Source organism: Pipistrellus hanaki (genome assembly GCF_964339955.1).
Source record: "Pipistrellus hanaki genome assembly, chromosome: 2".
Classification (NCBI taxonomy): domain Eukaryota; kingdom Metazoa; phylum Chordata; class Mammalia; order Chiroptera; family Vespertilionidae; genus Pipistrellus; species Pipistrellus hanaki.
The window spans coordinates 29,785,247-29,811,607 of record NC_140504.1 but is presented as its reverse complement, the minus strand read 5'-3'; the positions used below and the strand labels follow the sequence as shown (position 1 = coordinate 29,811,607).

Sequence of the window (26,361 nt, the reverse complement as noted above, 5' to 3'; positions counted from 1 at the left end):
CCCTTAATTTTAACTTTTTACCCTCCATAAGAGGAAAAATTAGTACCTATTAAATTCTGGTTCTATAATCCAACCAGTTAAATGAGTTTTAGAAGTAATAACATTTAACCATTACAAGTTATAAAAATTTCATCAACCCCTCATTCTGATTACAGAAGACTTTTATGGAATGATCAAGAGCTTAATGATCAATCTTGTTTGTCTCATAAACAAGACTTCATCCAAGACAAGTAAATTTAATATGTACTTAAGTTAATTTTATAAATGACTTTAAATATAACTATCAGGTCAGTGATTTTTCCAGAAAGAAGAGACTTTCTGAGGCATACAGTATGCTTTACAGGGCTGAGCTTTCTGAGAACACTTGGCCCCATTCCTCCTTGAGCATGCACAGTTCCATCACCATAGAGGCTTTAGTAGGAAAAAAGGGAACATAACTTCAGAAAGCATAACAGTGCCAAAAATTAATTTAATCTGGGACCAAGGATGTAAATGAAATGACGGATTCTAACCAATGAAAACCCTGACCAATCCCTAATCAAATTGGACACCTCTGCTTCCATCCCAGTGATGTAATGAGTGTTATGAAGGAAGACACAACGAGGTGGGACCTGCCATGAGGAGAGTGAGTGCCAATCAACATTAGATCCATACTTTCTTCAGATGCTTTTAAATTTACCCAAGGAAGGTAATTAACTAAAGCAGAACAATGCAATATTTATTGCCTCTGTGGCCAACTTCATGCTACCTGCTCTAAGAGCAAACAATTTTGTTGAGAAACAAGAAACAACTAACATAACAGATACCATAATCAAAAGGGAAAGCTGTGAAATAGAGAGAAGAGCACTGAATGACAGAACCAGAAGGGGTTCACTAGCCTCAAAGAACTGATAGGGCTGGGACAGCTGGACAATGGTCCCTCAGACTATGGCCCTGAATCAGGGCAGTGGAAGGGGGCAATGAGGGCATAAGAGTAAACTTGGAAGCCAGGACCGGGCTGCCAAAGAGACCAGCTGGTCTAATAAAGTACTTAAGACATTCAGGCACTCACAGGGTAAGAAGTATTTAAAAAGAACAAAATAGACCCCAACACTGAAAATTAAACTTGTAATTGAAATACATATCTCATTGCACCTCAGGAGGCTGAATATAGGCAAAATAAAACGACATAATGGTTATCCAAAACATTCTGATAAAATTTATACTAAGCTTTGTTTTTAAAAACATCGCCTAATTTAAAATGGCAAGTTTATCCCTTTTAGTCTATAATTCACTGTACAAAATAGGTTTAGTTTGGATTAATAGCAATTAATCTTTATATTAAGAAAACAACAATCTTTATGTTTATTAATGAATCAATTAACATAACAATATCAGAATTAACTACTATGTCAAAAGTTCCTTAACAGAGCAATATTAACTCCTTTAAATTAATATTCTGAGTCATATTCCTACAAAACCTCAAAATGTATGTATTCATTAATAAATTTAACTTTTCTGGACTTTGACAAGCTAACCACATTAACCTCATTTATGAATGTGTGACTGCCAATTTACAGGTGGATGCATGCAAAATCATGCTTAAACCATGATATTGGAAATTCAAATGCATGTGCTAGTAGCTATCATCAAAGCACATCTTCTATGAATAGTTTTAGTAGTACACTTTGTACAACTTAGTATTAATATGGATTTTTCTAACCATCTAATATAAACATGCATATCCTATAGTGTCTTCTGTTTCCCCCTCTGTCTGGCTATTAAGAGAAAAGGAATATTCCAGATAGTTCTCTTTCATGGAAAAATCCTGTGGTAGACAGCGGGAGGTCCACAGAAGCAAAATACTTGTTTTTTAGACACAATCTTCATCGTTTCAGACTTTGCAAAATGTCAATGGGTAAATGTCACATGGACTTGAGCAATGTAGTAAAACAAGAACAGAGCTCTTACTAAATATGAAGAACGCTTTGAGTTTATAAACAAAGACAGTTATGAAAAGAAAGTATTTTAATCATGTTATCATATAATTTTTGGCATTAAAATAAAGCATTTTTTAAAAAGTTGGGTAGCCATCGCTGGTTTGCTCAGTGGATAGAGCATCAGCCTGTGGACTGAAGGGTTCTGAGTTCAATTCCAGTCAAGGGCACATGCCAGGGTTGCGGGCTTGATCCCCAGTAGGGAGCATCCAGGAGGCAGCCAATCAATGATTTTCTCTCATCACTGATGTTTCTGATTCTCTCTCCCTCTCCTTTCCTCTCTGAAATCAATAAAAATAAAAAATTAAAAGTTGGGCAAAAAACACCAACAGAGATAAAAATATTAGTTAAAGGAAAGGAATAAAAATAAGAGATAAAGAACTGAAACATTTTTTCACTTTAATATTTCTTAAGAATAAATATTTCCACTACCTACAAATATTAATAGGTCTAAAGTATAAATTATCTTTCACACACACACACACACACACACACACAAAAAAAAAAGGTTTCCAGTTAAAAAATTGTCATTTTCTTAAACTAAAAATTGCTTGCATATATGAAAACTAGTGGCCTGGTGCACAAAATTCATGCACAGGAGTGGGGGGGTTTCCCTCAGCACAGCCTGCACCCTCTCCAATTAGGAATCCTTTGGGGAATGTCTGACCACCAGTTTAGGCCTGATCACACAGGAATCAGGCCTAAACCAGCAGTTGGACATCCCTCTCGCAATCTGGGACAGCTGGCTCCTAATTGCTCACCTGCCTGTCTGCCTGATCACCCCTAACCTCTCTGCTGCCTGCCTGATCACCCCTAACTGCTCTCCCCTGCCAGCCTGATCTCACCCCCAATTGCACTCCCCTGCTGGCCTGGTTGCTGCCAACTGCCATCCCATGCCAGCCTGATCTTGCGCCCAACTGCCCTCCCCTACCAGCCTGATTTCCTCTAACCCTCTGCCAGCCTGATGGCCTCTAACTGCCTCTGCCTCGGCCCCCACCACCATGGCTTTGTCTGGAAGGAAATCGGAGGTCTGGAAAATGGCTGGTCAACCTGGTCTAATTAGCATATTACCCTTTTATTATCGATAGTATACATGTATTATATAGGATTGCTTAAATAGGTGTGGGGGGGGGGCTCTTTCAGCAAGAGGAGGTGCTCTTGGCAGGGAAAAAAAAAAAGAAAAAAGAAAAAAAAAGAAGGGATAGTAGGGTAATATCATGTAAGGAAAAATATCCTGTAAGTAAATTATATCTAGAAAATTTTTACTGTAGAAAATTAATTTTCATTTGCAATGCTAACAGCAAGACACCCATGAAAATCACACATGATGTCAAAACAAGCCAAAAGAAAATCGTTTGGGCAAAAATAAAAAGGATCTCAGGTCAATTTTATAGAAAAGATTCCTTTATTAACTTTTTAAAAAAAATATATTTTATTGATTTTTTACAGAGAGGAAGGGAGAGAGATAGAGAGCTAGAAATGTTGATGAGAGAGAAACATCGACCAGCTGCCTCTTGCAAACCCCCTACTGGGGATGTGCCTGCAACCAACGTAAATGCCCTTGACCGGAATCGAACCTGGGACCTTTCAGTCCGCAGACCGACGCTCTACCGCTGAGCCAAACCGGTTTCGGCCCTTTATTAACTTTTGGTTGAGAATATGTTTGTATATTTTCAGAAAACTACTCCAAGACCAAAAATGCATAATCCCTATATCTGGATTGATAGCTAGCATATGTACTATACTGCCAAACCGAGCATTAAAAAAATTGAACTGCTTTCTTACAGCTTACACTATACAGCTATTGCCCTTAAAACCCCTCCTCAGCCCCCCACCATAGGTTCTGCCTTCGCAGTTCACTCAGATTAGGTTCTGACTGGTCAGTTTCTATGCCAGTCAGCATCAAAAGGTCCGCCTCCTATATAGCCTTTGGCTCCTCACAGCATAGCAAGATTTGGTTCTGATTGGTCGATTTCTATGCCAGTGAGCATCAAAAGCTCCACCTCCTATGCAGCCATTGGCTCCTCACACTTCCCCCAGATTTGGTTCTGATTGGTCAGTTTCTATGCCTATCATTGGTCAGTGTATCCAGGCCTATCTCCAGGCCTGATCAGAGTCAGGGCTGATCAACAGCCACCCCAGGCTGCTGGAGAGTGGTCTGAACTTCTGATCTCTCAGAGAAAGAGAGGCGCGGCTGTTGGAAAGGCCCAGAGGGAGAAAGAAGCTGGGTCTGGCCTGCAGCCACAGTAGTCGCTGATCAGCCCCACCTTTTTCTCTCTCCCTGAGAGGTCAGCAGCCTGCTCCCCAGTCCCGGCGCACTGGAGCCTGCTTCTCACGCAGCCTGGTGTTCAGTCGAGTCTTCAGTCATTTTGGATGTTAAGGACCCTGGGTTTTTATATATTAAGATGGTTTACAGCCCCATTTTTTTATTATTTTAAATTATTTTATGGTATTTGTGAAAGACATCTATTTACATGTATAATCCAACACTTTCATCCTTACTAATCAAGGCCAGCTTTATCACTAAAAGTATTTTTAAGAAAATGAAATATTAATTCTGAAATAATCAGAAACAAAACCCCAAAATATGCGCTAATTATTTTACTTATTGTTCTTCCATAATGCAAATTACAACATATTTAATTACCAAATTCAACTTTGATCTATGTCTAAGAAAATTATGCCTATGTTCCCCAAAGAATAAAGAAGTCTGAGGAGCAATAATAATGCACAAAATAATACTCAATAAATAGTGGCAATAGCGTTCTTTGTTATTATTTTTTTTTAAGTTCATAAAGAAATATATCACTGTAGCAGAATTTAGAAATCAGAATTTCAGTTCAAAAATCTTCAGACAATAAGATGTGCCTTCAGTCTTCACAAATAATCATGGAAAAGACAGATTAATTTTCTCTTGGGATGAATGAAATTGTGACAATGTCCAGAGGCAGATAAATCACCTGCATTCAATTCAACAACTGTTTCCTCACACATACCATAAGTTAAACACTAGATATTTAAGTGAGGGGAAAACAATAGGTATTAAACAGTAAGATTTATTTATATAGCCTAAGAATAATATAAAAAGAATAATTATACTAAGTCTGAAGTGTTGTCAGAAATCAAAACAAAGTCCTTTCTTTTCAGAAATTAAAAAGGATGTATTCTTCACCTAGACTATTTTCCTAGCACTGTGACTCAACAGAATGGCCACTCATATATCTTCTCGAGATCCTTGAAAAAGATCGCTGTGCTAGGTTCTCAGGATACCACCTGTTATGGGCTAAATTATGTCTTCCCTTCCCCCAACTAATTTATGTATTGAAATCCCAACCCTCTGTACCTCGGCATGTGCCTATATTTGGAAATAGGACCTTTAAAATAATGTAATTATGATAAAATGAGTTCATATGGGTGGGCCTTAAACCAATATGATGTCTGTAAAAGATGTGTAAATTAGGCTACAGATACGCATGAAGAAGACTACATAAATATAGTAAAGGAAGATGACCATCTACAAGCCAAGAAGAGAGGTCTTAGAAGAAACCAAAATTGTAGTCTCCAGAATTGTGAGGAAATAATTTCTGTTGTTTAACCCACCCAGTCTGTGGGCACCTCATTATGGTAGCCCTACAAACTAATATACCTCCTACCAGGGCCTCCCAACTGTCCTCTAAGTCCCTACCACCAGCCTTGCCTGCTTAAAAACCCCCTCTACAAAAAGTAATGCATTTATCTGCTGCGAACAAATGCCCATCCACCTTCCTCAGACTAAGGAAGAAAGTCCGCCTGATGGAAGTTAGTTTGGTCCTTTATCATGTCTTTGGATTCTGCTCCATTAGTATTTACTGAGTAACTTCTATGTGCTTATTAGTCTTCCTGTTACACAGTGGCCTAGCCACAGATGAGAGGCTAGAGAATAAGGCACAAAGAGTTAAATGAGGAGAATGTTGAACTTACTTGCATGGATGTTTTTAGAAGTATAATCAAGAGAACCATTAAAACAAAATGAAAAAAAACTTGCAAGCAACAGCAAAGGGGGCAGCATGGAGAGACAGATGAGAAAGAAACTCAGTCAATGCCTGTTGTCTGCCAGCTGTTGGGCATGGGTTACTCATTGATCTACTGGAGAATTAGATATTAGCATCCCTATTGGACAGGAAGGCGACCAAGTCACAACATGGTTAAAATGTACTAGTTCAGCAGCAGAACCAGATTTTCTTTCCGGTCTGTACTTCAAAGCTCTTATTATGTGGAGAATTATACACAAGATAGATATGCTAAGAAATAAATATGTAAACAATGAGCTGTGAGATATAGAATAGCTGGGCTATTAAGAGATGTGAAGAATTTAATATTTACTAAGTGCCTGCCGATTTGCTTAAATACCATCTAATGAAAAAAAGGCAACATATTAACGTGTGCTTAGGTCCAATGACTGATACATAACAGAAAAATCTTACCTAGTAATTACTCCTATTAATATTAGTACCTCATTAAATCCTCCCAGCAATCCTGGGGGGCATACACAGCTATCCCCAGGTAAGAGGAATAAAGTCCAGGGAAGTTAGGCTAACTCACCTAAGGTCAGAGAGCTACCAGGGGATAAAAAGGACGATTTCGAGTCCAAGAATTAAAATGCATCTCTTAACAACACTTACAGTCTGAGTGTCTTTTCTCATAGCTGACAGAGGAGGAAGCTAGTTCCCCTTACTGAACTGAAATACTCCACAGGAATTTTAATAAACCCCTCAGTTCCTAAAGCTCTGTCTTCTACTTCTGGGCTGCAAATGACAAGAATCAAAAGAAGAGCTTGAAAGGCAGGATGCAACAGAAAAAATTTTAAAGGCTGCCCCAGAGGGCCAGAGATGAGCCAGGCAGTGGGTAGAGCAGCCTGGGGACACACATGCCTCTGTATGCAGGGCCTGGCAGCCGGCTTGCAGAGGAGGCAAGGAACACTGAGTGAGCCACCTGCACACTGAAAACTGGGATCAAATAAGTGTGAAAGTCAGGCTCAAGCTCAATTTCTAACTGCTGCGAACATAAATGAAGTGGGCTCCTAGACCACTCAGGGAAGGAAAAAATATCAGCTGAAAAGGAGCACACAAACAAAAGGCTAGGCAATGCAAACGGCTGCATGGACTGCTGGGCAGGTAGAGTCCAGGCTTCTCCCAGCCACAGTGGTGCTCACCCCTCCAGCAGCATCTGGGTCCTGCAGTGTGAATGATAGATCTGTCTCTCCCACCCAAATGCAAGTCCCTCAAGGGCACCTGTGCACACAGGCGCTTCAAGAAAGGTTGGGTAAGTGAACAAATGAATGAAAAAGCAAACCACAACAAATAAATTTATCTTCTTAGATTAGATGTCTACCAAGAGTTATTTAACACATTCATTATCAAAATTTCCCCCCAGATAAACATCTGACATTCTTCTTCAAAATTTCAGATAATCTAAACCTAGTTAACTGCAGATGCATCATGTCTGACTCATATTTTAAATGTTTTAAATATTAAATATCATTTAATAGTACTATTTAAATTATTTTAATATTTTATTTCACAAGAAAGACACTGAAAAAAGAAGACACTGAAAACCAGGAGTACAAAGTTGTTAGCTTTCACTTTTCCTCTCTTTGTACTAACCCCTCATTCTGCATTTTCTAATCCACAGTGGGGCAAAAGTAGGTTTATAGTTATTCATATGGAAAATAATACAATTAATAAATTATAAATAATAAACTGTTTCACATACAACTGTAAACTCACTTTTGCCTCACCCTGAATAGTGAACAATAGAGGAAAGCAAATTAATTGTTCATGGAGAGTAGAAATTTGAAACATGAGGCTGTTATCTTCCTTAGCCCACCCCCCTTTTGCTACTATGGAAAACACTCCCACCACCATCACCTAAGTACCATTAGGAGAAAGCAAAATTGGAATAAAAAGAGCATTCAAAGAGCAACCAGAGTTAGATAGAAGCAAGTGTTCTTTCTATTTTACTGACGAAGTTAATTGACTTAAAAATGGTGGAAAAGCCAAAACCGGTTTGGCTTAGTGTTAGAGCGTCGGTCTGCGGACTGAAAGGTCCCAGGTTCGATTCTGGTCAAGGGCATGTACATTGGTTGCGGGCACATCCCCGGTAGGGGGTGTGCAAGAGGCACCTGGTCGATGTTTCTCTCTCATTGACATTTCTAGCTCTCTATCCCTCTCTCCTCCTCTCTGTAAAAAATCAATAAAAAATATATATATATTTAAAAATGGTGGAAAAATATGATGTCTTTCCAAATATGACTTTTCTGTCCTTTCAAATTGCATGCTTACATCTGTGGGTGAAAATACCAAACATATATCTCAAAGGCATTTTCTCTTCATAGCTGTAATAGCTAACACTGATGAAATAATATTCCAATGTTTTATTATCATTAATGTCCTGAGACAATAAACCTTTAGACTTAAGACCAGTTCCTTTTGCCACACAGCATGGTATTTTTGTAGCCAAATGGTTGTTTTGCTGATGTTTCTAGATTTCTAAAAGTCCTTTACATAATATAAAGAAATAGTCTGCAGAACAGTTGCAGATTGATAACACATATCAATTTTTTAAATTTTATTTTTAAATTAAGATTTTTAAAAAAATTTTGAATTCCTTTTCTCAAACAATTCTTGCCAATAGTTAAGTAATCAACCAAGTCATCTTCTATGGTTTTAAATAATAAGGTAATTTGTGACTAAACAAAAATTCCCCAAACATTTTACCTACACATTCATTTATATCTAAAAATCTTAAATTTTCTATTGGTGCTTAATTTTTTAACTCTCATGCCAATTCCAGGCAATGGCTAAAGAATAAACTGAGGAGGGATGGTTAGATCCAGATAACAAATCCAAGCCAGGTTGCTGTACAGGGATCACAAGCTGAAGGCACTTACTGATAAGCTTGCTTGGAAGGAGACGGTTTACGGGGATATCCCCATAAATGGCAATGCCCCTTCTGTTTGCTTTATATGTGCCAACACTTTTATACACAGAAACAAGCTAAGCTACTTACACTTACAGGAATCTATAATCTGGAAAAAGGAGAGCAACTAGGGCATATATAAATTAAAAATCTTTTAGTACATTGCTGGACACATTTGGCTTTTTCCAGATGACTACCCAATTATTTAAAACTAAACCCACTGAGGTTTAGAAAGGATGATGGAAACAAGTATATCCTCTGTGGTATCTCTTTAATCCAACTACTTCAGTAAAGCAGATGATGCTATAGCTGAGGGGACAGTGGCAGCAATTTATTAAAACCTTCCAAACCAAGAAAGAAGCCAGGCAAGGTTAAGAGACACAACTTACAAACTGCAGAACCAAGGTTGAGTCATCGGCTGCTCCAGCTCTGTCCTACCACACCCCAGCTACCCCAATTTTAGGATCCCATGGGAAGGGAAAGACCCCAGTTCTAAACAGAACTGAGCTCCTTATGTCACTGCTGAGAGTCCAGTAGCTCCTTTTCCAAGCAGAAATACAGCACTGGGCAGAGGCTGAAGACGAATGGTAAACTAGTAAATTTGGTATAACAATTAAAGCCATAACAATAACAACTCCTGTGGTTGGTATATCACGTAATAGTTTATAAAATGCTTGGCACAGAACTTAATTCATAATGCTCAAATCTTCTAACATGGGTAACATCATAGTCCTAAATTCTAGATGAATTTTAGGATCAATTGAGTAAATTAATAATCTAAGGTCAGCTAAATATCATTATTTGATTGTATCTCACCAACCTAAGTAAAAAAACAAACAAACAAAAAAAAACAAACCCATTTGGCCCAGCCGGTGTTGCTCAGTGGTTGAGCATCAACTTAAAGTCATGGTTCAATTCCCAGTTAGGGCACATGCCTTGGTTGCAGGCTCAATCCCCAATGGGGGGCATGCAGGAGGAAGCCAATCAGAGATTCTCTCTCATCATTGATGTTTCTCTCTCTCTCTTCTTCTCTGAAATCAATAAAGATATATTTTAATTTTTTGTTTTTTAAAAGAAGCAGCACATTTGAAGATTGAAAATCAAATCTAACATTCCTCATTACTGTGTGGCACATAAGAATACCAGACAGGTGAGAAGTTACATCCACAGAGTTTAAGGCAATAAAATGCGCCAATTATTACTGACCAAATGGAAATGCTGTCTTAAAGAATATACTGTCAGAAAACAAACAGTAAGTCAAGATCTGAAGGTTTACTTTATGAATATATTGATAAAGCTATCATTAGGAGGAACCTGTGAGTACTCAGCACCTCAACATGCATCAACACAGAAGAGATGGCCAATTGAAGGTGATTTCAGTCCAGCTTCTCAAGCACACTCACATGGAAACACAGATAGATTGTGCTTCATAGTATGTATGAATTTTATATTTTACATTTAAAAATGTTTCACCAGTCTTCCAATGGGTTCCACTGCCAAAGAAAAGATCAAGAACTCATGCTGATGATACTCAGATCATATTTATTGCAGAGTAAAGTAAGTGATAGGTTCTAAAGAATGTGTAGAAATATAAAATCCACTTAACCTTTATATACAGTTTTGTACCCAATAGGTTAGGCCCGTGGTAGTCAAACTACAGCTTGCAAGCCACATGTGGCTCTTTGGCCTCTTGAATGTGGCTCTTCCACAAAATACCATGGCCTGGGCGAATCTATTTTGAAGAAGTGGCATTAGAAGAAGTTTAAATTTAAAAAATTTGGTCCTCAAAAGAAATTTTAGTCGTTGTACTGTTGATATTTGGTTCTGTTGACTAATGAGTTTGCTGACCACTGGGTTTGGCAAAGGTGTTTTTCTATGAAAAATTATTTCATAGGACAAGTATGTTACTAATTCAAAAAGGCAGACTATACTAATTGTACAATAAAATTAATGTTATGGGCACAATTTAATCCTAACTAATGATTCAGAAGTCACTTCTAGATGCAATACTGTCTCAATGTTATTTTGAAAGTCAACTATCACTTTTCCATAGAATGCCAAATACCAAAGGAATGTGTTGTGCTCCACTGTTTTGGTAATGGTTGCTTATGGAAACTTAACATTCTCACTTGGTCTCCTTTTTAAGGAACAGTAGAAGAGAATTATCTAATTTTAGATTAGATCAGACATCCTCCAACCCTTTCCTTTCCAATCTGCTTCTCCCACCACAAGATAACAATGAATCCAGCTGGCCAGGAACATTTTGATAATTGCCTATTATGCGCTGAGCACTTTTCAAGAAACTGGAGATCCAGTGAACAAAACACATAGGGTCCCTGACCTTATGGAACTTAAATGCTAAAAGGGAAGAAGACCAACAATGATCAAGTAAACAAACAAGTGAAACACCACCCAAGTAAATAACTTAACAATATTCCTAAAAATCACACAGGAGTTGGATGCAGAGACCTACCTGGGCTCATGTTTCCTCACGCTAATCTTGTGTCCTATTAAATCACAATGCCAAGATCTCAGAAACAAAGAAAAGAAACCCAAGAGAAAATGCAGAACAGAGAGAAGGCTCACAAAGAGGAAAGGTGTACAATGCCTTGAGGGGAGGTAGTTGCTGGGTACATTCTTTAATTTAGCAATGCCTATCCTGTCTGTAATTATTGCTTGGGTAAAATAAGCCGTCTATTGAAAACTAAAAGTAGCTGAAAATCTGATGATAATGGAAACTAGAACAGAATAGACACATAAATCCTCTGCTCTTTCCACAGCTCCCAATTCCATGCATATACTCTGTTCATTCTGGAACATTTTCCCAACTTCCTACAGAAAAATCAATTCCTCCAAGGGACAAGCAATTCTCTTTATTGTTGGATGCTGAATGGGTCTATCAGGGCACAGGTATTCCCCCCATGCTCCCTTCTGTTCAACATTAAAGAAGAAACACAGCATTGCTTTAACCACAGGTTATAATTACTACAAGGGAGGAGCTGAGGCTAATATGTAAGGCTCCGTTCCCCATTGGGTCTCTGATTTTTGGGCAAGTCTTTAAAATATCTTCAATGGAGAATGACCAACCATATCAAAATTTAAATACATTTTTAAATAGACTTCATGTCTCTCCCAGGTCAAGGGAAGTCTATACTAATAATAGAGAAATATGCAAATTGTCCAGAATGCCATCACAGTAACAACCAAACAGCAAACTTCCTGGGGTGACAAGGCTGATAGGGGGGTTAGTGAGGGGTGACCAAACAACTGAACAGAAGGCTGTGTGGGGAGACCAGGCCAGCAGGGGAGTTAGTGAGGGATGACCAAATGACTGAACAGCAGGCTGCATGGGGCGACCAGGCCAGGAGGGGGGCAGTTGGGGATGACCAGGTCAGGGGGTGGGGGGAGTTATTGGGGGCAACCAGGCTGGTGGGCAGGAGGGGCAGTTAGGGGCAACCAGGCTGGCAGGGGGGCGGGGGGAGAGTTAGGGGCAATTAGGCAGGCAGATAAGCAGTTAGGAGCCAGCCCTGGGATTGGGCCTAAAAAGGCAATCAGACATCTGAGTGGTCCCGGATTGAAGAGGGTGCAGGTTGGGCTGAGGGGACGCACCCCCAATGCACTAATTTCATGCACCAGGCCTCTACTTGAATATATATAACTGCAACAGGTGTTTACCCATTTGCTAATCCCCAAAACAAAGGAATGAGGTTAAGTTACATACTCTGCTATGACAACAAAAATACTTATTTCAACTACTCTTCAGTTTCTAGTTTACATCAATTAATCTAGATTTTTTTTTTTTTTAAAGAGAAAGGTTTCCCAAATGATAGCACATTAACTTAGATATTTCACTTTTTCTTTTCATATGCTTTCTTAATCTTTGGGTCTACATGAAGTTTTTCCTGTAACATTTGAAAAATGTCTCATAAATTATTATGGAAAGATGGAAAATAAAACTCAAGGCATCTGCTTAAGAAATTTTTATATATAAATTATTCAGTGTTAATAATGAGGTTAAAAATTGAGAAGGACCAGTATGCAATGAAAGGAAAAAGTTGCTTCATACTGAATGATGTCAGTATGTATTTAGAAAGGCAAACTGCCAGTTTCATTGAAATTGTTCTAACAGTCTTCTTCACTATAATAGCTACTACTTATTGAATGCCCTCTGTTATGTGAGGTGTGGACTACATTTTCTCTTAATTCTCACCTCTACCAGATCAGGTAGGTATTCCACGTATGCAGTGAAAGAATTTTTATCAGTTACATGGAAGTAACTTCGGTGGAATTTGAAAGCAGACCTCTTCAGTTAATGTTCATGTTCTTCCCAACTATAGTAATAACCCTGTTTTCTCCCATAGTTTCAACCCTAATCACACTCACAAATGTTTGTACATCTGGAAATGGTGATGAGTGTGACAAGACTAACTGCTTTCTTCCTTAAATCCACTTTCTCATAGTTAAAAGAAAATGTATCCTATATTTTCTCTTAAGCTGGAAAGATCAGGTTGTTTTTTCCCCTCAAACCTTTCCCAGCATTCCACCAAAAAGCACAAAACACACTTACACTAAATACATAAAAGCCTACTATATCAGACTGCTGAGTTGAAATGACAAGATTCCACTATTCTCCTACCCTAGGTCCACACTATCTTTCAGGTCCATGGGTTTAGTCCTTCTCAACCTAAGAAAACAAAGATTATGTTAACGGCACCTCAAAGCAGACCACAGCTGTCTGTCTCCTCAACTCCTGGTGTTTCTCTTACTGTAAGATAAACTCTGCACATTACTGACATTTGTCTTTTGTCAAATTTATTTGATCAAATTTATGAATTTATTTTGAAAGCCGTTTCAGCTAGTTAATTATGTAACGCATTGATTTTTCCCCCCATTGACTCACAGTTCAGAGTCAATGTTACTAATGTAACATTTTTAATCATCACTTGCCTCTCTCTTCAACCCTATATAAAAAATGCCTAATATGCAAACTGTCCCCCCAACCAGCAGCTCTGCTGGGAGTGTGACCATTTGCTCTGATGTGCACTGACCACCAGGGGGTGGCACAGAAAATGGTAGGCATTTGCCCCGCAGTGAAGGCACTGCAGGCCCTGATGGGCCCCTATGAGAGCGGGACCAAGGCAGGATGGTGGAGCAGGTAAGTGGGCGGTACCAGGCCAAGGCAAGTGCAAGCCACTGATCACCAGGTGGGGGCTGATGGCCCTGCTGATCTGATCACCCCTCTGCTGCCAGGTTCCTGGGCGCTGAGAAAGCTGGGCAGGGGCCCAATGCCCCACGGATCCAATCGCAAGGTGACCAGCAGCTGCAGTGGGGATGGGGCTGCTGCCCTCCTCTGTCAGCACCTGGGAGTCAGGAGGTGGCAGAGTGATAGGCAGATTGATTGGGCCTGCAGGTAGCGACCAGTGGCAGCAGAGTAGCTGGGGGGTGAGGGGGAGGTGGCCGGGAAAGGGAGGGAGTACCCGGCTAGCAGCTGGGAGCCACTAGAGACCCTATCAGTGCACAAATTTTGTACACTGGGCCTCTCGTTCTCTAATAATAATGGACGATCTTATACATGAGAGGCTGGTATTAGTCCTGGAGAAAGATTCATGAGTAGGCACACACCACACACCCACACTCACACTGTCAGAAAGTAATGTAACCGAAAGCAAATACATCCATCAAGGTAGGCTCTGCTGCTGACTTCAAGATCACATCAGAGTGGGAAATAGGTTGGTAAAATCAGAAATGTGTGGTTTGCAATTCTGGTTCCACTCTGAGCCTCAGCTTCCTTATATGTAAATCACAGTAACACCACTGTCAAGAAAAAATACACTGTGGCTTCTCTCTACCAGAATGTTTAACTTTTAACTAGTATTCCATAAATGGGCCTTTAACATAAAAGGAGGTGTTTTTCTGCCATCTCAATAGTGAGAACTGTACTATGTGCAATGGAACGAAACACTTCCTCAAAATAAATGAGGAGCCATAATGGCATCCTGCATTCCTTGTTCTTTTCTGTTAATTGACTGGCAACGTGGATGTGATCCATCATCATATGTCCTGCTGGAAGGAGCTGCTCTGCATCCTTTTCTCCCTCCAGTGACTTATTTACAAAGACTTGTATAAAACAAGCCATTTATTTAAAACAGGGGAAGGACTAGCCAACATTCTGGTGACTCAAAACAAAACAAAACAAAGAAAGATGCCAAATTGGCTCACGTGAAAGTAAGGATGGAAAAAATGATATTTTAGTGGCTGCACTATGACTTAGATGGTAAAGAAATGGGTAAGTTTTATATCAGAGAAGGGTAAAATTGCTTTGATCCCTGCTTGCACAATTTTCCTATTCTAGCTGCCATTTTTTATCCTAGCAAATCATTAAAAACTTAAAATGACAGATTTTTTAAAAACACCGTAAAAACAGAATGAATAGAAAGAAAAAAATTTGGAGGAATATAATCCAAAAAATGCTAACACAATGATTATTATCTTCTGTGGGTAGTAAAATTACAAATATTTTTTATTCTTTTCTGATTTTTTTTTCAATGAGTATAAAATGTTCTTACAAGAAGGGGAAAAAAAAAAAAAGAACAAAAGAGGCAAAGGAGAAAAACAGTTGGTTAGGAATTTGGAAAGGAAGATGTGCAGGGACAAAGGGAGACATTCATATTACGCTGAGCCTAGGACCAAAGTTAAAGTATATATAGATATCCACATTCCAAGCGCACACATGTGTATTGCAGTTAAATTTTTAAAACCTTATCTTGGTACAGGATTATAACTTTTTCCTTTAACAATATTTTAACCTTTCAATATACCTTTTGCTTTTTAAATTGCTATTGGCTATTTTATTTAAAAGAAAAACAAAATTTTAGAGAAATGTAAGTACAAACAGCCAAGTTCTCACATCACCCTCAGCAATTCACCAAGCCCAGGATGTGCCACACTGTGGAGAAATGAGACTATACTAACAATGTTTTCTTTGATATTTTTACTGATTAGTCTCTAATTCAACAGACCCTATGAAGAAATCACAATCAATGGTCAAGTGTGAAACCCATCTTGGCCAAGGGCAGCCTAGCAGCCCAGCTGTGTTTTCCTCCCTCTAACTCTGGCCTGTTAAGCAGCGAGACTCTGGAAGGGCTGCCTGGTACCACAAAAATGACAACTCTGGCATCATTCTAACTGAATTAATCTTGGAACACGTTTTCAAAACTCCACATGTATTCTCTTGGCACAATGACAGCGCCCACAGTGAGTGGAGAAGTCCATCAACTGGTTACCTGTGAGATATAACCTGGAGGCACATGGATAGGAGGAATGGATCCATTGGGTGACATCATCGGAACTTCAGCAGGTCCTAAAAGAAGCAAGAGCAAGATATTAACAGTTGAAGAAACATAATAGTACTCAAAATAATCATCGGTATTTTAAAAATATCATCAAAACTAAAGAGAATTAATCACTTTGCTATTTTCTCTTCAATGATTGGTACACTGTGCCTTAGACATGAAATTATGGATGAAAAGGAATTCTCCAGGTGTATAAGTCAAGGGGGAGGGGAAGCAAAACTATGAGCATCTTTTATAAATATTTAATGATTCCCCAATCCTCAACGCTGCTTAGTTAAGAGTAGTTTAACAAAGCGGGGCAAAAAGTTCCTTTTTATTGTCTTTAAAAGAATGTATCAATAACATCCAAAATACAAAATTCATTTGTATTAAACAAATAAATTTTAAATGAGTTTATCGCTTCTGATTTAAAAAGCCCCAATGGATGTAGGTTCATAATTTTTATTTCAAATTATTATTTTCAATAAGTTATTGTAACATGACATTAATTTTCAAAGAGAAGAAACCAAAAACAGTTCAAGGTCACTGAGTTTGATATGCCTTTTATGTTATAAGGCAGAGAGGGGAAAAATATCACATTTTAAAACTAGGCACTATTAGAAATACTCATGACAAATTTATTTATGGTTGTTTCAAAGCAAAACATTCAAATAACAAGAGGTTAGTTTCAAATTTATCAAAAGTTAATTACAGGTCTACTACAAACAATGATCAGCAAGGTAAGACTCACCTAAAATACAATTTGAATTAATATTTAATTACAAAGAAACCATAACATTTGTCATAACATCAAAATCAACTTCTGACACCCTACCAAAGGTCCTGTGATTACACGGTTCCCCTAGATGTGCAAGGTTTTCATGTTGGTAGCTGGCTCCTTTATTTAACACCCACCGCCCAAATCCCAATCCAAACTGTAGGGCTTTAAAAATTAAATTTACTTGGGTGACATTGGTTAATACAATTACTTACAAGTGTACATTTCCACGATACATGATCTATATGCTGCATTGTGTGCCCACCACCCAAATCATCTTCTATCACCATGTTTACTTTCCCTCCCCCACCTCTCTCCCACATGTTTATAGTCTGAGATGCGACTTCCTGGCTCCAAGTGCCCTGTATTGTTTATTTTCTCTCTCCCAATGAGTGTTGTGCTGCTGGCAATGAAAATTGCTGAACTGTAACAAAAACCAAGAAAAATACAACACTTTTCTTGGCAAAAGAAAATAGATCCTGCCACCCAATGCTGCATTTACATGTAAGCAATAATGCACCCCTCACTGCACAGTACAACTCAATATTCTAACTACTTCACAGGAGAGGACCAAATGGGGATATAGAAGGGTAGGGATGTTGGGGTACCCATCCATAGTTCTACAAGTAGAGGGGGGGAAACATAGGAGTAGGGCAGAAAAGATGCTGATATTCATGTAACATACCATCTGACCAAAGTTCACACAGCAACTCCATGGACAACACACCAAAGCACTAAACTATGTGATAATCTCTCAACACATATAAAACCAGGTTAACAAATTGATGATCACTTAAAACAAAAGACAATGTCATAAATGTATGAGCCTATTCTATCTTAAAGTATAATTTCAATTAATACATATACTAATCACTGTAGGTACTTTCCAAGTCTATCTTTCTCATCAGCTTTAGCATTTCTGCCATAATCATCAAGACATTTCGGTATCTACTAAATATTTTTATTTGGATTGTCTCACTTAAGAATCACAGACAACTATTACAGCCTTAGCCTGAGCAGTATCTATGAAATCCAAGGGTCTCTGCCTGGTTACATTCCCAGCTCACTAGTCACACTGGTTATGTGACCTTGAACAATTCACTTTTGGAGCCTCACTGTTCAACAGGTATAAATGAGAAGAACAACTCCTACCTGATACGGTTGGGTTTAACGATTAAACTCAATAATGTGTGCAAAAACACTTAGTAGTACATAGCACAAAAATCACTCATCAAAATGTTAGCAATCTTTACAACATGTTTAAATTTTTTATTTGTAAGTTTTTATTGCTCAGTTTTATTTGTTTGTTAACATTATAAGTACTGATTTATTTTAATTGTCCTTGTAAACACATAAAATCAACAACTATACACTTTGTACAATATTGCCTTAAGAGGCTAATCTTCATCAGACAAATATCAAATACTTCACAGCACAGATGTGAACAGAAATGCTACCACCTCAGTATTGTTTTTTTAATCACTAAAATGTATACCAGGCACAGTCTCTTAACCCAAGACATGACCCCTAAAACTGTTAAAGTCGTTTGTGTAAAATACTTTAAAGAATGCAGGACAAGTGAGTGATTTACAGCCATAAAATGTTTTCTTCCCAGTCTTGATTTCCAAAGTAGCCAAATGACTTTAACATGCTTGCCCACCCCCTTTCTCTTGTCACTGTCATCAAACCCTTACAAAGGGCACTGCAAAACATACAGTAATGACTTCCGAAACTCAGCTGTGCCTTGGAACCCCAAGGTTGTTTTTTGTTCTGAAATAAAGTAAACCATTGCATTCACAGGCATTCTGGAGTCTAAAAGCTAGCAATGAATGAATGAATGAATGAATGAATGAATGAATGAATGAATGACAATGGTATACGAAAAGTTATTGTCTCTCTTAACACTTGTTTCTCATCAATCGGTGAGTTACTGCCTCTGCAATTCTGTGTCTAAGAACTTCTGGTATTATTTAATCCTTACCTAATTAAAACACAAACTCCTTTCCCTTAACTTCTAGGAATACTAAGTTCCTTTTAATTTTTTATTATTATTATTATTTTTTACAAATAATAAATCTTTATTGTTCAGATTATTACAATTGTTTCTCTCTCCCCCTTCTCCCCCCATAGCTCTGCTCCACCAGGTTCCCACCCCATCCTCTGCCCTTACCTCCCCACACTGTCCTCATCCATAAGTGTACGATTTTGTCCAGTATCTTCCCATAACCCCCATACGGACCCCCCTTTTCCCCTGAGAATTATCAATCCACATTTTTTAAATTGATACCCTCATTACACATAGGACTTAAAATCATATAGCCCTTAGAATATGGTGAAAACGGTTCTCTCTTTATTCAACCCCACCAACACTGGCTATATTTGGGACGAGGGATAACTTGGGGGGGAAGGGGTGTCATCACACAATATTTTCAAACAAATCAACTTCTTCTGACTATACTGGGAAATCACTGAACTATTAAACTTTTTAAAAATAATTTTTAAATCTCTTCAGGTATCTGGAACCTCCTTTAATTAAACACTCTCGTTATATACAGGCAGGTATGTACATATACATTAAATAATTTGAAAATGAAAGTAAGCAAACATACACTTCCAAAATACTGTGTGATATTTTTTTAGAAGCTAATTCAGATGTTCAGCTAGAGACTACATGAACTCTTCCATAGACAGATGAAAAATATCACAATCACAGTTTCTAGAACTGAAACTAAAGTGTTTTGCTAAGAGCCAAGTAACTCCATGGGAAAAAAAAAAAAAAAAGCCTTGGGAATTTTGATCAATTTCATGTTTTAGGCTGTGACTTCAACAGATAAGAATTCTTTTTGCACTGAACAAGATGTTAGACACAGACAAGCACTACGATTGGATTATAGTCATTAAAAATTTAACTGTGATACACATGGTATAACATCTTAAAAGTCTGCTAGAATTTGTTAATGAATTGATATCACTTATAGCATAATCATTCAATCAACAGTAATTCATGCAATTATCATGTGACTACTTTCCACATCAAAGAGACTGAAGGTCAGTCCAGCAAATGGTATTTTAGGACCACACATGCACATGAAGAGTCCCCGAGACCCTGTCAAGACTGTGAGGCCACTCTTCTTCCTTCTGTGCTTCTTCCCTGCTGCCAGGAATTCCCCCAGAGTTCACACATTTATATAGCCCTTGCTTTGATGCTATATTCAGAATATTCACCAGGGGTAACTAGATTGACTGGAGGTGAATGTACAAATGAGGTTTAGAAATCTGAAAGTGGTGATAATTGAGAAATCAGGGTATAAATTATCACCTAAACTAGCCTCAGAAATAGCTATAAATAATTAATTATACCACAATTTCAGACATGTTTAAATGGCATTTTTATAAGGTAAGTATTCACCAATAGGTGAACAAGTCATGAATTAATAGAAATGTATTTCTGTACCTGTGTATAAACTGGTACTTGTGTGTTCAATATTATTCTCAACAACAGCCCTTGGTAGCAAGAGGTCACATTCTTATCCTATTTTATCCTATTAATTTAAATACCATGTTCACAAAGGACATAAAGGAACTGAGAGCATTAATGGGCAAAATAATGATGTGATAAAAATCCAATAAACCCTATAAAAGTGACCCTCAAGTCTGTCTAAATAGCCAAAGAAGTTAGATTCTTGGTGGCAGTAGTCATAAGGTAAGGCCACGGCTAGTAGGTAAGTAAATAATTATGGCAAAAGTAATTATCAGGACAAAAGATCTGAATAAAAGTGCACTTGTGCTGTTTGCCAATGGTCTAAGTCTGAATATAAAAGTAAGGTCTTCTGATCAATCCCGTGACTGTCTAATAATGAATCTCCAATTATGGTGACTCAAGACACACAGCTAAGCCAAAAGATGATGTAAGCACTTTGGGAAACACTGACTTTTAAAATTATTTAATACTAACTAATCCCACAAAAGAAGTAAAAGGAATACAAAGTAATAAAGAACAGGTCCTGACCTCCAAGAATCTTAAACTCCTACTGCAGTGGTTCTTAAACTTCACAGTGCATCAGCTTTAGCCAGAGGATTTCTTAAAATCCAGATTGCTGCGTTCCCCTTCCCACAGTTCTAGGACCAGAGGGCCTGGGATGAGTCCCCAGAGTTAGCATTTCTAAGAAGTTCTCAGGTGATATAGCTGCTGCTCTTCAGGGGACACATTTCTGATAGCCCCTTAGGTAGTGATTTTCAAACTTTGTCATCTCATGGCACACATAAACTAATTACTAAAATTCTGCAACACACCAAAATATATATTTTTTGCCAATCTGACAAAAAACATAGGTATAATTTTGATTCATTCATACTGAACAGCTATTGTTGTGTTGGTTATTGGCATTTTAAAAGTTTTTATAATTCATTTTCCTTTTGAGAGAATGAGAGGCAGAGGGAGTTGATGGGGGGGGGGCAGAGGGGAGTAGGAACAGAGAGGGAGAGAGAGAAGGAAAGGAAAAAGGGGAAAGGGAAAGAAGGAGAGAGGAAGGGTAGGAGGAAGGGAGGGAAGAAGAGAGGGAGGGAAAAGGGGGAGGGAGAGACGTGAGAGAGAAACATTGATCAGTTGCCTCCTGTATGTACCCTGACCAGGGAGTGAATCCAAAACCTAGGTATGTGCTCTGACCTGTAATAAAACCCACCTTTTGGGATATGGGACGATGCTTCAACCCAGTCACTTCAGCCAGGGCTGTTATCATTGTTGTTTATTGTTTTCTGTTTTGTTTTGTTTTTGTTTTTGTTTTTTGACAATCTAAGGGGAGAAAAAGTTCATACCCCTGACTAAAGAGTCAGGTGTTGCATTTTTTAAAAATCCTTGTGGCACACCAATTGAAAATCTGCCTTAGATGATAAAAGATAATAAGCTAACACAATTAACATCCTACTCAATGGTTAAAAACTCCATCAAAAATTATTAGACTTAATATATGAATTCAGCAATGTAGCAAGATACAAAATTATGGCATTTTTATATAGCAATAGTGAACTTACAGAAAGAGAAATTTAAAAAAACAATCCTATTTACCATTGCATACAAAAAAAATTTTTAAATACCTAATAAACTTAACTAAGGAAGTAAAAGACCTGTACTCAGAAAACTACAGGTCACTGAAAAAAGTGATAAACAAATACATAAACAGATGGAAGAACATACCATGTTCGTGGATTGGTAGAATCAGCATCATTAAAATGTCCATACTACCCAAAGCCATCTATAGATGCAATGCACTCCCCATTAAAATACCAATGGCATATCTCACAGACCTAGAACCAACACTTCAAAAATTTATCTGGAATAAAAAAAGACCCCAAATAGCTTCAGCAATCCTGAGAAAGAACAACAAAGTAGCAGGGATCTCAATACCAGATATTAAGCTATATTACAAAGCCACTGTTCTCAAAAGTGCCTGGTACTGGCACAAGAACAGAACAGACATATAGACCAATGGAATAGAATAGAGAACCCAGAAATCGACCCAAACCACTACGCTCAATTAATATTTGACAAAGGAGGCAAGAACATACAATAGAGTCAGGACAGTCTCTTCAATAAATGGCATTGGGAAAATTGGACAGATACATACAAAAAAAAAAAAATTAAACTAGACCACCAACTTACACCATACACAAAAATAAACTCATAATGGATAAAGGACTTAAACATAAGACAGGAAACCATAAAAATCTTAAGAGGAATCCACAGGCAGCAAAATCTCAGACATATGCTAAAGCAATATATTCTATGATACAGCTCCTAGGGCAATGGAAACTAAAGAGAAAATAAACAAATGGGACTACATCAAATTAAAAGCTTCTGCACAGCAAAAGAAATCATTAACAAAAGAAAAAGAGAGCATATTTGCCTCTGTTATCTCCAACAAGGGTTTAATCTCCAACATTTACAGGGAACTCATACAACTTAACATAAGGAAGGTAAACAATCCAATAAAAAAAAATGGACAGAGGATCTAAATAGATACTTTTCAAAGGAGGACATACAGAAGGGCAAGAGACATATGTAAACATGCTCGAAGTCACGAGAGATGCAAATCAAAGCAACAAGGAGGTACCATCTCACACCTGTTAGAATGGCTATCACCAACAAATCAACAGATAAAACAAATAACAAGTGCTGGTGAAAATGAGGAGAAAAAAGAACCCTCATGTACTGCCAGTGGAAATGCAGACTGGTGCAGCCACTGTGGACAAAAGTATGGAGTTTCCTCAAAAAACTGAAAATGGAACTCCCATTTGACCCAGCGATCCCACTTCTAGGGATATATCCCAAGAAATCAGAAGCATCAATCAGAAAGGATATATGCACTCCTATGTTCATAACAGCACAATTTTCCATAGCTAAGATTTGGAAACAGCCTAAGTGCTCATCAGCAGATGAGTGGATTAAAAAACAGTGGTGCATCTACACAATGGAATACTATATCACTGTAAAAAAAAAAAAAAAAAGAACTAGTGAAACAAGTCAGTCAGAGAAAGGTAAACATCACATTATCTCACTTATATGTGAAATATAATGAACAACATAAATTGATGAACAGAAACAGATTCAGAGACAGGGAAGTATCAATCAGACCTTCAAACCTCAGAGGGAAGGCAGGGGAGGATTGGGGGAAGGGGAAGAGATCAACTAAAGGTCAAGTATGCTTAGCATAACCAATGGACACAGACACTAGGGGGGGTAAGAGCATGAGCAGGGGGCGGGGGGACAATGGGGAGATAAGGACACATATGTAATACTTTAATCAATAAAGAGATAAAAAGAATGCATCATACACACACAGAGAGAGACTTAAATATTTCCCCTAATATCAGGAACAAGACAAGGATGACAGCTTTCCCCGCCACTGTTCAATGCTATACTGAAAATTCTAGCCAGAACGATAAGGGAAGCAGGGGTGGTAGGAGGAAGGGAGTGGAGAAGAGAGGAGGAAAAAGACATACAAATTGGAAAGAAAGGGGTAAAACTATTTGGAGATAACAATCTATAACAATAAAAGCATGATATGCTAATTAGACCAGAAGGGCGACCCTCTGGATGAAGCTGGAGCTGCAGCCAAGGAATCAGGTAGCTGAGGCTGCAAGGAAGGGATCCAGGCAGAGGCTGTGGCAGCAAAGGCATACTCTTTCATGAATTTCCTACATCAGGCCTCCGGTCTTATATAAAGAAAATACCAACGATACCACACACACACACACACACACGGACAGACACACACACACAAAAAAAAAACACACAAAACCTACTAGTGCTTATAAACAAATTTGGTACATTTACAGGATACAATAGCAACATACGTCAATTGTGTTTCTATATACCACAATGAACAATCTAAAAAGGAAATTATTATAAGAAAACAATTTGAATTACAACAATACCCAAAAGAAAAAAAAAACACCTAAGATTAAGTTTAACCAAGAAGGTGAAAAGACTTTCACACAAACTATAAAACATTGTAGCCCTGGCCAGGTAGTTGAGTTTTGTCCCATACACCAGATGGTTGCAAGTTCAATTTCCCGTCAAGGCACATACCTAGGTTCGATCCCTAGGTCAGGACGATACGGGAGGCAACCAATGTATGTTTCTCTCTCACATCCATATCTGTCTTTCTGAATCTCTCCCTTCTCCCTCTCTAAAATTAATAAACATATTCTTGGAAGTAGATTTTTTTTAAAAAAAAGCAAATAAAAAATCTAAATAAATGGAAATAAACAACTAAATAAAGACATGGAATGAATGCAAGACTTAATATTGCTAAGATGGCAGTATTACTCAAAGCGATATAGTCAATGTAATTTCTATCAAAATCCCAATAGCTATTTTGACAGAAACAGAAAAGCTAATCTACAAATCATATGGAATTGCAAAAGGCCCAAACAGAAAAAAAGAATGAACCTGGCATCCTATCTGGCATCCTATATAAAAATTAACTCAAAATGAACCATAGACCTCCATACAGGGTGTCCCCCAAAAAGTGTATACACACTTTGAATAATTATTAATTTTTCTGGGTTAAACATGAAAAGAAAGAAAAAGCAATTGAGCTATCAGCTGTTAAACGTGTATAGTATACATTTGGGAGATATCCTGCATAACAGGAAAACCATAAAACTCAGAAGAAAACATGGGTATATTTTCAGTGTTGCGCTGGACAATGGTTTCTTAGATATGACACCAAAATAGAAGCAACAAAAGAAAAAAATAAACAACTTCATAAAAGTTAAAAACTTTTGTGCATCAAAAGACATTATTAATTAAGTGAATAGACAAGCTACAGATTGTGAAAAAAATATTTTCAAATCTTTTATCTGATAAGGGAACTTTACCTCAAATATATAAAGAATTCTCACAAATCAGCAAAACAAACAAACAAAAAACAACAACACACAAATAAACAAACAAAAAACAACCATCCAACTTAAAAATAGGCAAGGGCTTGAATAGGTATTTCACAAAAGAAGATATATACAATAAATAGCCAACATCACATAAAAAGATGCTCAATATCACTAATCATTAGGGAAATGCAAATCAAAACCACAATGAGGTACCACTTCACACTTGCCTATAGTGGCTATTTTCAAGAAAATAAAAAATAACTGTTGATAAAGATGTGGAAAAATTGGAACTCTTGTACAATTGCTGGTAGGAATATAAAATGGCACAGCTGCAGTGGAAAATAATTTGGCGTTTTTTCAAAAAGTTGAACATAAATTTACCATATGACCCATCAATACCACTCCTAGGTATACACACCCATGAGAATCAAATACTGGAACTCAAACACATGCACACACATGTGCACAGCAGTACAGTTCACAATAGCTAAAAGGTAGAAAAAGCCAAAATGTCCATTAGGGGATGAATAGATAAATAAAATGTGATATAATACAAACAATGGACATAAAAAGAAAATACTGATATATGCTACTATGTGGATAAAACTTGAAAACATTATGCCAAGTAAAAGAAGCCAGACACAAAAGGTCACATATTTTGTAATTCCAGTTATATGAAATATCCAGAATAAATAAATCAATAGAGACTCATGTGGTTTCCAAGGGCAGGGGGGTAGGAGGGAATTTGGGGAGCAAGTGCCTACAGGGTGCAAGGTTTCCTGTTAGGGTGATGAAAAATGTCTTAGAATGTTGTGTGCATTGCATATCAATAAAAATATATATTTTTTAAAATGATGAACACATAACCGAAGAAATGTAAGATAATAAAACTGGGGTTGCTAACAAACTACCAAAAAGCAACAGA

At 37.7% G+C, this 26,361-nt stretch overlaps 1 protein-coding gene across 6 annotated transcripts in view; it reads right to left on the bottom strand.

Moving 5' to 3' along the window:
- Positions 1-26,361, bottom strand: part of FNDC3B (fibronectin type III domain containing 3B) — a 311,128-nt gene that overhangs the window by 132,973 nt on the left and 151,794 nt on the right. For all 6 annotated transcript variants that reach the window (XM_084874157.1, XM_084874153.1, XM_084874152.1 and 3 more), the window contains exon 4: positions 16,217-16,293. In XM_084874157.1, coding sequence (XP_084730283.1) covers positions 16,217-16,293 — 77 coding nt within the window. The remainder of the gene's footprint in view (positions 1-16,216; positions 16,294-26,361) is intronic.